General features: G+C 35.9%; 1 protein-coding gene across 2 annotated transcripts in view; it reads right to left on the reverse strand.

Annotated features, from left to right (window-relative positions):
* Positions 1–12,548, reverse strand: part of LOC149776640 (splicing factor 3B subunit 1-like) — a 67,256-nt gene that overhangs the window by 13,561 nt on the left and 41,147 nt on the right. For both annotated transcript variants that reach the window (XM_089941150.1, XM_089941151.1), the window contains 5 exons: positions 8,705–8,971; positions 7,420–7,690; positions 2,848–2,993; positions 2,006–2,152; positions 44–169 (listed from right to left, as the gene is read on the reverse strand). In XM_089941150.1, coding sequence (XP_089797276.1) covers positions 44–169; positions 2,006–2,152; positions 2,848–2,993; positions 7,420–7,690; positions 8,705–8,971 — 957 coding nt within the window. The remainder of the gene's footprint in view (positions 1–43; positions 170–2,005; positions 2,153–2,847; positions 2,994–7,419; positions 7,691–8,704; positions 8,972–12,548) is intronic.

Here is a 12,548-nt window from a genome sequence, read left to right on the forward strand (position 1 = left end):
ACACGACTGCTTTTCCATATATGAATCATCCAGCTCAACCCACCTGTCTGTAATTTCTCCTATCAAGAGCCATTCTTTGGTTCCAGAAATGTTTGAAGAAGGGTGGCAGGATCTCATCTTTGATGTACTGTGGCTCCACACCATCTGTGGCACAGCACTGCTTCACCACCTGAAACAGGACATCAACAATTTAAACTCTGAGAGCAGTCTCAAAAAAGTTCAAACTCAAATGTAAAAGAAGTCCAAGAGAGACTTTCACATGGTTTAACTTGTCTATAAATACTATAGTACAATATTCTTGACTTTCACATGGTCTAATTTGTCTATAAATACTATATTACACCATTCCCAACTTTGACATGGTCTAACTTGTCTACAAATACTATATTACACCAATCCCAACTTTCCCATGGTTTAACTTGTCTACAAATACTATATTACACCATTCCCAACTTTCATATGGTTTAACTTTTCTACAAAATACTATATTACACCATTTCCAACTTTCACATGGTCAAACTTGTCTATAAATTCTATGGTACATGTTCTTGCTGCAATGATTCCATTATGAATAGAGACTGAAAAATACTAAAGGAATGGACCGTTTCTGATAAACGTAAAAAAGCAAAAAAAAAGAGCACATTAAAATTCCTACTCATTGAGAGAACTCCAATCACTGATACTAGACAATTACTGCATCTGTACATCAGGTACTTTGATGTGGCTGCACAGACTTGTTATGATAATTCTAAATTAGCTTCACAGACTTTCTAATGAGATAATTATATATTAGTCTCACAGAAAGCTGTGATAAATATAAATCAACTTCACAGGCAGGTGTAATAATTATAAATTAGTTTCACAGGCTTTTTGCTGTATTAATCATAAATCAGCTGCAACATGCCTTTCTGTTGTGAAAAACTGTGATAACTTTGTCATACTGAAAAATAATTTTAAGAGGAGTATATGACCTTCAACCTATGCACATTTTTCAATACTCCTTCAGCTATTATTTTAAAAGGTAATCAGTGACAGGGTCTTTTTTCCAATTCTTTTCAATGCAATGACCCTTTCTTTGAGATAGATATTTAACTCATAATAGTAGGGCATAACCGACTTTTGATCCGGAAATCGGATTCCACCGGATAGTATGAACTTCCGATTACTCGGGGTCGGACAAGGCAGGAACGACCGATTCGGATAATAAAAATAATAAAGTTGAATTTCTATAGTACTGTGTCTAACACTGCGTGTCATTCGATAGTGCGTTAATGAAGTTAAATAAGAAGTCAGAAAAGTCCAATATGGTCAACACAACGGGGTGAAACGATAATACATCGGTGTGATATGCAAAACGTGTGTAACACGGTTTAAAAAGTTAATTTGAAAAACCTTTTAATTTAGCATTTCCGATTAATTGAATCGTATCCGGAATCGGAAAAATTTCATGCCCAAAATCCGGAATCGGAAATCAGTAGAAAAATGCTAATCGGTTATGCCCTACATAATAGTGTAAGAAAATACACACCAACCTAACATTTTTGGTTATTTTGCATAGCTTTAGCCCTTATCTACATAGATCTATCAACCTTAAAATATTATGTTTAATGCCCCAATATTACACAAGCAACCATGCTCTTAAGTATTGAGACAAGAACAGTTCCACACCACGGAACAAACTAAGCTATCATCCTATAGCAAAATACCATAACAAATGTTCAGCTGGATAAATGACCTGATAAGGAAGATATATGACTTTTAATTTTTTTAAACACATAACCTTAATTAGTGTTGATTCCTCTGATGTTGCCATTGCCTCGTAACAAATTTCAGCTGAATATATCAAGTGATTTTCAAGAAACTCTAATACAAAGTCTTCATAATGAAAACAACAGAACCTTTGATCATGTCAATCTACTGTATAATCTTTACAACTTATGTAACCTTGATATTAACAAGTGCAACACACATATCAAGAGTTTAGCTTGTTTTTTTCTGGTCTTACCTTCAAGACAATTTTCTTCATTTCCTCATCAGGGGACTGGAACTCACGAATCAAGATCAACATGACTTCCCTGGTGTAGTAGTTGGCATACTCAGCATCCATCAGGGGGATCAGGTAACCAATGGCTTTCAAAAAGGCAGCCAAACCCTAGAAGAAAAACAATCCCATTCTAAATACCCATCTTCATGTTCTCAACTAGGTCCATGTCTATATTAACACCTAATATGAGATGTCTTTTGAAATAATCATACTATGGGAATAATCTTGATTATACAAAATTTTATATACTGTATAAATGAAGACAAAATTCATTTGTAAACATTTGTGGAAATAAAAATGGCAAGAGTAAGGAAGCAATATTCTAGTCCTCGTATACCATCTTTAGAAGTCCCTAATACTTGTAAAAACAATTTTACATGTAAACATAGTATTTATTCCTAAACACCATGGAGTTAATAAAACCAATCAAAATTCATTGTTGGATGTGTAAAAAAGTGGCAAGCCTACACACACTTGGCTGGTAGAAACAATGACAACATACATTACAGCAAGTTACCCATAAATATGTGGTATGAATCTACTCAGAGTATGTTTGATAAATACCAGAAGCAGGTCACCATGACCAAGTTCTGATGCATAACCCACTTTCATTTTAATACTTAACCACACTACAATATGGCCCCACAAGGCGTAATGTAATGAGGGTTCATCCTGGTCAATGTTACAGGTGGACAGCTGCAGATTACAGACAACACAGTCCTATATACTGCTCAGATCTTTAAGCTAGGGTGTTCTTATTTTAAGGGGTGACCAGTATGAAAATTAATAAAAAGATCACTTACTTTTCCTCTGTGCTGTCGGATACCCTTCCAAAGAGGCTTCAGAACACTGTCAAAGGACTCGATACCATATGGTGTGGCAGCTTCAGCCAGAGCTGCCAGGGCAAGGGCAGTGATTGTTCTTACTTTCTGCTGCTCATCAACCAGACCTAGTGAAGAGCAATTAAGACAATGCACTAAACTCTGGTCATAGTAGTTAGTAATCGTATTAGTTACATGGCTTGAGAAGTCATGGTGACTCTGTGGTTAGCATGCCAGACTAGTGAGCAGAAGGAACGATTTTGAATACTGCTCAGGCCAGAACTGAGTTGGCCATGGCAATGTATCACTGAGTAATACACTTTACTCCATTTACCTTCAAAAGATATAACCTCTCATGTGTTCATGCATAGCTGCCAACCCCTGAATAAAAAAATACTGACTTCTGGTGACAAAAATACTGATTTTCAGGAACAAATACTGATTTTTAAAATTTTAATGTATATGTAACTATTTACAACATAAACAACCATCAGTAAAGCAGGACAGTGCTTTACAGAATTATTTAATGTCAAATATGCATGTGTTGTACCATGTTCCATTCGGGTGCCCATTCAGAAGGTGCATGAGTGCAACACACTCAGACACATACTTTTTATAGTAGCGTTTTCCACACATTATTTTTTTTCCAATTATTATCAATTTGAATGTATCAACTTTCAATGATGATCTCAATTCTGTGTGATTTTCTTATTTAACTGTTTTCGTTCTAGCATATAAGTAATCCTTTGCGATTTTACTGTCTGGAAAATGTGTGCGAAATAAATCACCAGCAACACTTGTAACTGGAAGAGGAAGGTTAATTTCCAAAAGAAATTTAATAAACCGAATTTCGATCAAATTACATCAAGGTTCTCTCTGGTATTTATATACGTCAGAAGTTCAGGCTGAGTTGTGTATGATGAAGCAGCAAGCTGATGTTTATTAGCTTTTTCATACTCTTTATTTCATAGGTGCCCAACAGCGAAATCACGTTACACAACTTGCAAACCGTAGAGTTTTCTCCTTTACTAGTTGTTTTCACAAATCTAAACAAGACGGCACAATTGTCCTTCTAGTTCTGGTTTTTTTTTTTGGTAATTCCTGGAGAAAATTCTGAATATTCTGCTTTCCTATTCAACATGGTTAGAAGTTGAATATTACGAAAATGAGATACAGTGACAGCGGTAACTGGTTATGCGAAATCCAATATGGCGGATAAAGACAGGCATTGTAGCCTCGATTTCAAATAAACCAATCATATTGTAGAACTGTATTCCCATATATATGCGATACATTTCTTTCAGAATGGAACCAAGCCTGTTCTAAACTGAAAATTGCAAGGAACTTTTTTAATATTTTTTTAAAAATAAAAAACGAATTATTTTTGCCAAAAAAACGTACACCCATATTCAGGTCCAAAATAAGGGACAAATACGAAAAAAAACGGGACAGTTGGCAGCTATGGTTCATGTGCTTCTAAAACCAATCGATCGATCAATCATTTGTGACCCAGTCAGGAATGATACTAAGTATTAAACTTAGTATAAGGGCACTTACTAAAGATACCATGCCCAAAAACTGACCCCATTACTGACCTTAACGATCTCTTTCTATATTCATCCCCATCATTTTCATGTGAAACAACATTGTAACAATAAACATCAATTTCACCAATGAAGTGTAATGCACTCTACAAAATCACATTGTCACTATTAGCTGACACAAAATATATTTTGTATGTTACATTACTACTGCTTGGACCATATTCCCACAGGATACAAACTTTTCTTACATTTCCAGGATTATTAGGCAAATATTCCTGTGACCACACATTTCATGTCAAATACAGACACATACACGTTAGATTTCTTAAACATATAAAACAAAGGAACTGACCACATCTCTTGAATGATATGCCAAAACATGATGACAAGATAACCTCCCAACCACCTTGTCAAAAATTTAAGTCAGTTGTTACCTTAGTAAAGCAATATCTTATAAGTCCATCCTCATTTTTTCAATTAGCAGCTGGCCCAAGCTTATTATGGGAGAATACTGAATTTCCCCAACAGCCAATGCCATAGCATCTTTTGTTTAAACTTTTTGTTTGAAATTAAAATTATTTCTTTTTCTTTTAAATGCTGGCATGTGAAAATCATTTAAAATCGTTTCAAGTAGCTTGGTTTGGTCTTTTTTTTAAGGCACAGCAACACAAGTAGGCTATTTAGTGCTGAGGCAACTGGAGTAAAGTGCCTTGGCCAAGAACACACCAAGGTAGTCTACCTGATGGTAGAGCAGAAACCCACATCGTTGCAGTCATGAGTCTGGCATGCTAACCACTGCACCACCTATGCTGCTGTCTTTATTATTTGCCTCATTTTGCTTTTGCCAATTCTACATCTGGCCTGTGCCCTCTGCTGGATGATTTAAAGTTGTATTTGTGATTCAATCATTTCTGATTGGCCATTTTGTACTTATTTCTGATTGGCCATTTTGTACATGTTTAGATTAGAAATATTGAGGTCTGTTGTCAAATGATGTGCTTACATGATTTTTTACATGTGAAAATGTTAAAAAAAAATGCAAAGCTTATTACAGCATATTGACAGGTCATCCTGTACACATGAGGTGGTGAAAAAACGAGATTTTTTATTGCACATGTCGATACATCATGTTACAACAGGCCTGTCTTTCTTTATACTCATGTTTTCAGAAACAAGAGTCTAAAGAAGGGACTGTACTTGACAGGCTGAAAAGAATTTCCAGGAGTTCAAGGTAAGACCATTTCTTGATTTAATTCAGTGCTGAAACCATGTATCTGATATTCTTCAGTGTTATCAGGATTTCACATTAGCTGCACAGGTCACCATATTGGCCGCAAGCCTGGCTCCATTTTCCTTTACGGCCAACAAGGCATCACAAGAAGTCTCTGGTGGAAACCTCATGATGATATGACTTTTGGTTTTAAAGCGGTAACAATAACAAAATTTTCAAGATGGGTGCCATCATAATGATATTTGATATCAGATTGGTACCATTTTTATCTAGTACCAACCAGACATCGTATGATGCCTTTTACTGCAAACATGATGTCAGTATGACCAGATACCTTGGAGACACAGTGACAATCATTTAAAGATGGCATTGTGGCAGCCACATCAGAAGATGGATTGGCACCATTCTGATTTCTGACCTACTATACATCATAAGTATTTCAGTTAAAATCCCATGCTGATATTACCATTCAATTAGGGGAAATAGTGTTTCTGTGACTTAGTTTATTACCACAGATTAACAATTTTTCAGTCATATTGCTACAATGTCTGCGGTGTGGCAGTTTAGAGTGATGTCTAGCACTGGGACATCATGCCGCAGACATGCAGCACGATGTCCCACCCTGTCACATTATCTTGACATCAGGCCGACCGTCCTAACACTAATCTCTAAATGCTGAGCGCCTAGGAAGGCAGCTGTTAGTACCATTTTTGTAAGTAACTGGTATGACTCGGCCGGGGTTCGAACCCATAACCTTCCACTTCCGAGGCGGACGCTCTAACCACTAGGCCACTGGAGCAGTCAGGAGAAATAGTAATAACAAGAGTTTCAATACCCAATGCGGTAGACATATTGACTGCTTGAATGGCACAATTTTCATTTAGGACTAACTTGACAAAAGAAGTTTAATAAATACTCGATACTGTGGTTGCCATATTGTACATCAGTTCATCACCAATTTCATTTTGGACTAATCGGACACCATTAGAAGTCATTAATTGTTGCTAAGAGGTATAATGCTATTTGTCTGCACAAGATAGGCTTTACATGGCGGCCAGTATAACTAGTGGTTGGAAAAATCCGGGAAAAACCCCATAGGAAGAACCACAGACCCATGAAAAGCTATTGGCAAGCTTTCTCACATACTCACCTTAGCTGAGCTAGAGTCTTGAAAGTCTTTTAGTGAAAATCACATGTTTGTATGACCAGCTATTCTGAAAGAAGCTCACAGTGGTGGCCATTGGACAAATGATCAGCACAGTTTTCATTCAGGACCAATTAGACACTATAAGAAGTCTTCTGCTGAAAACCTGATGGCAATGCGACTTTCCATTCAGGAGAAGTAGCAGTAAGATATGACATCTGATCAGCATATTTTTATTTATGACCGAACCTCCTGTAGATATCACCATCCATTCAGAAGTAGTATAGATAAGATTTCAAGATTCACCACTTTGGTGGCCATACTGGAAGTCCGACTGCCATCACTTTCATTTAGGACCAACCACACCATGGGATGATATGTGTAATGTTTCATGGCAATCCTCAAGTAGCATAGTATAAGTGTGTAAACAGACAGATGAAGGATGGACAACAGACCATCCCATAAACTCTTCAGCTAAAAACTCTATGACAATTATCCGACTCTGTTTCTTTTAGTCGACATTAAAATTCTTAAATGCCTGACATAATAAATCTGAAGAAAAATTAAACTGCACTATTTTGAAATAACCAATAAAAAAAAGGCTTCTATCATGTTCACAATAAAGACTGACTCACCATGCTCAATGATTTCCACCAAGTTTTTCAGATGTGGAAGGATGGCACATCCCATCAAAATAGCAATCTGTTGAACAATTTTGATACCAGTGTGTCTGGCCTGCCAGGACTTCTTACTTTTACACACAGCCTTCAAGAATGGCAACAGTGAGGGGATTCCCAAGGCTGATGCTACCACAGCAAAAGCTCGAGCAGTTGTGTTACGCACGTACTCATCCATGTTATCAATGTCAGGCCTCATGGTGGAGATCATAGTGGCCAGACCTGCAGCCTGAAGTAAGTAATGAAACCAGTTATAATCTTTTTAAATACATTCATCAATCAAAGAAATAATAACTAAACTTTAAGCCATTTATTCCCAGAAACGATAAGAAAAAGACACATGATGTAACCATTTCAAGTATAATTAGGACATTTTCGGGCCAAACACTGTATAATCATAAATTTTTGATGAGTACCAATTTTGGTGTATTTCGTTGTTGCACAGAACCAAGAATTTAAAGACAAAAAGAAAATTTTAATCATGTGTTTCATTCTCAGAGAACAACAAAGCTATTTGACAAATCATCATTACAGTAATTTGGTGATAAAACATTAAATTCGACATGTTTGCTTTATTCTAAGCTTTAAAAAAGAACTATAAAGAATTTTATATTGTTTCAATATATATGTATTTATATCGTATCCAGTAGCAGTAATTTCCACTCACTGTCTTAAACTGAGATAAGGGTTGAGAGAAGTGAGAAAAATCATCAGGTATTCAAACACTGTTATCGCTGAAAATGAATGACAGAAACATAAATGATACAAGTGTGTTAAACTTAGATTTAAAACTAATTCAAATCTATTTCTCATTCAGGTACAACTCTTGTTGAAAAGTTTAAATGATCCTGAAAGCACATCTCATTTTATCCATTCATTTTTAATCAAAATGAACATGACTAAAATAATTGCATGAAGCACAATTTCTAAAAAAATGCACCACATATATATGATTTAAAATTCTTGTACAGAAAAATGTATCATGCTTAATCAACATTTGAAATAATCATCTTCTGTTCCTCTTGGATGAGAAACCAAATCTGAATAAAATTACACCATTGAATTTCAAAATCTGAAATCTCTGACATGTTGAGCCATCTGACACAATAAGCTTCAATTCACCAATTTTTCTCAGTCCAAGCTGTTTTTCAGTCGAGTCAATGTCAAGGAACAAAACTTGTAAATGAAACCAGCCATTTCATACTAGACATGAAACTGGAAGAGAAATTAAAGTAAAACTCACCTTTGCAAGATTAGAAATGATTTCTCTTCCCTCCACTCTGGCATAGTAATCTTCGTCTATCAGCAAGGGCTCAATAACTACAAGGATTTTGTGTACGTATGGTCTAACCAAGTCATCCAATTTATACAAAATTCTGTCAATGACCTTCACCAGCAGGTGGCGCTCTTGGTCTTCCAGTGTTGGAGACATCAGAAGTGGTAAAATCTGATTAAAAAGAGGCCCTGCCCCAAAATCTCTTGCTTTGTCTGTGATCTGTCGTAACGCTGCCTGAAAAAGCAAAATATAATCCACAATCATAAAATGCATTTTAAACCACTGTAATAACTTGAAAACACATCTTTATGCTTCTGTGCGAATTTGAATTTATTAGAAAAAAGACATCACATTAAGTAAAGACCGCCCATGGTCTGCCAAGTGAGAGATATTCCTAAAAATGTTGCCCCTTGTTAAAACACCATTATTTAGGCAGTAAGATGGTAACCCAAAAACACAAATATCAGGATCAACGTCTTTCATTGTAGCACTAGTATCAAGCTTCCAGACATACCCACATAGGCATAACCTTCGACCCTAACCAATGCTGACAGGTGAGATGTCAGTGATTGGTAAATGTGAAAGCCTGAGACCACAAGGCCAACCACATGACAATAATAAACAATAAAGATCATGATAAAGTGTAATATGGTTTGTATGTCTGAATGATTAACCATGTTATGTAGCATATAACTACATAACATAACCTAACAGCCAGTGGGTTTTCTGTCTGCAAGTTTTGACCCACATGAAGGTATTGAACAGCACCAGCATGGAGGATAGACTTGCAAATTTTATATCTATTATTTACTCCATTTCTAGCAATCATCACACACAATCAGCAAGTATACTGCCTATCTATATTCCTACAAACACAACACAGGAGGTAAATGTTCAAAACTTCCTCATATAACTGGTTCCTGTTTTAATCAAGCTGTATCTTGAGACAGTCTTCCAAGTTAATACACAAATTCCTTACAGCATGGATTGACCTGGGAAAAACACAGGAAGAACCACCAACATACCAGAAACTATTGGCAAGCTTTCTAACATAAACACATTAGTGGAACCTTCAAATCAAACCAATGTAGACAGAAATGAAATGTCTGTGATTGGTAAATGTGAAAGCCTTAGACCACAATACCATCCAAATGAGAATAATGAACACTAAAGAAAATGATGGAGTCTTATAAGGTTTTTATATCTGGATGATTAACCATGTTATGTAGCATGTACTACATAACATAACCTAACAGCCAGTTGGTTTTCTGTCTGCAAGTTTTGACCCACATGAAGGTATAGAACAGCACCAGCATGGAGGATAGACTTGCAAATTTTATATCTATTATTTACTCCATTTCTAGCAATCAATTATCACACACAATCAGCAAATATATTGTCTACCTATATCACTACAAACAACACAGGAGGTGAACATTTAAAATTTCCTCGAATGACTGGTTCCTGTTTTTAATCAAGCTGATCCTTCAGATGGTTGGCAAGTACCAAACTAATAATACACTAGTCCCTTGTTGAGTCTGACACATTGTGTCTCAAAGATAATTTCCAGGGAGAAAAAAAACCCAACAAAAAACAGTCTGTTTTTCTTTCCAGCTACTGCGTGTTAACACATTTTCTAATATTCTTGGGAATCAAGATTTTCATATTGGAGTGCAACTTGGTATTTTTTCATTTAGGACAACTAGGCTTCATGAGAAGTCTTCTGGTGAAAACTGTGTCAACAGTTTTCCCATAGAGAAGGAATAGCAACAAGATGACTTTTAAAATAGCCACCACAGTGGCTATTTTAAATCTCCACTCGGCACTATTTTCATTTACAACCAAGCAGACAGCATCAGTAGTCTTTGGCTGAAAAGCCCATGTCAACATGATTATCCAAATAGATGGAATAGAAATAACAACATTTTCAAAATGGCCATGTTGGCAATCAGAAAGACCAATTTTAATTAGGAGCAATATACATCATAAGAAGTCTTTTTGGTGAAAAACCCATATTGACATATCATTCGGATTAGGAGTATCATTCAAGATCTTCAAGACTGCTGTTAATTCAGGGTTCCTGTAATCTTTAAAAAATGCAATTCTATGACTTTTCCAAAATCTTTTAACCAATTTCACGAGTACGAACTATGTAAGTTTATGAACCCTAATACTTGCCTAACAACACTAAAACATCACATTATTACACTAGAAAAACATCACATTATTCAGTCATTACACTACAGAAAATCACAATAAAGATCATGATATCATGTTATAAGGTTTGTATGTCTGAATGATTAACCATGTTATGTAGCATGTAACTACATAACATAACCTATCAGCCAATGGGTTTTCTGTCTGCAAGTTTTGACCCACATGAAGGTATAGAACAGCACCAGCATGGAGGATAAACTTGCAAATTTTCGTATCTATTATATTTTCCATTTCTAGCAATCATTATATCCAATCAGCAAGTATACTGCCTATCTATATCACTACAAATACAACACAGGAGGCAAGCATCCATAATTTCCTCAAATGACTGGTTCCTGTTTTTATGAAGCTGATTCTTAAGATGGTTAGCAAGAACCAAACTAATACTCTAGTCCCTTGTAGAGTCTGACACATTGCTTATCAAAGAGAGTTTCCAGGGGGAAAATAAAGAGACTTTTTCTTTCTAGCTGCTGAGTGTTGACACATTCTCTGATATTCTTGAGAATCAACAAGATTTTCATATGGAGTGCAACTTGGTACATTTTCATTTAGGACAACTAGGCTTCATAAGACGTTTTCAGGAGAAAACTCATTGTTAATGACTTTCCATAGACAAGGAATAGCAACAAGATGGCTTTACAAATGGCCACAATAGTGGCTATTTTGGATCCTTGCTCAACAATTTCAGTCAGAACCAACCTGACCAGACAAGAAATCATTGGCTGAAAAACCCATGTCAATACAATCATCCAAATAGATGGAGTAGCAATAAAAACATTTTCAAGATAATGGTAATCAGATAGCACCAGTTTTATTTTGGAGTAAATTAACATCATAAGAAGTCTTCTGGTGAAAAACCCATGTCAATATGACATTCAATTTAGGACTATAAACAACAAGATTTTTATACAAGATATTTATGATTCCTTCAGTTTACAAATCTGAATCCACAGGCAACTGAACAGTTTGAATAAATCCAAGGTTGCATTGACATATCAAACTGAAACTGATAAATCTGTGTGGAATTACAGATTTTATAGCACATCTTAAATTGATACCAGCACTATCCCAATCATATTTTGATAATTTGGTGTTTTATGGCACAGTAAAACAAGTAGGTTATTTAGTGCCAAGGCAATAGGAGTGAAGTGTTTTGCCAAAGGAAAATGCCATGGTAGCCAACCTGGGCTGACCTAATGGCAGGATACAGGTCTGACATGCTAACCATCCAGCCACAGTGCCTCTGTCCAAATTATTATGTGTGCATGCAAGATATGTGTAGATAAAAAAGTAGATACATAGATTGTCAACCTGAGAAGTGAACGTAGATAACAATATGTTAAAATGAGTTTCAAGCATATTAAAAAGAGTGTTGATAATGTTGTTGTTGTGGGTTTAATGCCATTTTTCAGCAATGCAATGCATAGCAGCCAGTATATCTGGTGGAGGATGAACTGGGAAAAGAACAGAAAGAACTGACCTACTGTAGGCTATTGGCAAGCTTTCTGACATATCCATGTTGGCAGATCCATCAACTCGTATCAATGCAGACAGAAGTGAGATGTCAGTGATCGATAAAGGTGAGCGCCTTAAC

The sequence above is a fragment of the Sinohyriopsis cumingii genome, chromosome 18 (assembly GCF_028554795.1).
Source record: "Sinohyriopsis cumingii isolate HCF-2022 chromosome 18, ASM2855479v2, whole genome shotgun sequence".
In the NCBI taxonomy this organism is placed as follows: Eukaryota; Metazoa; Mollusca; class Bivalvia; order Unionida; family Unionidae; genus Sinohyriopsis; species Sinohyriopsis cumingii.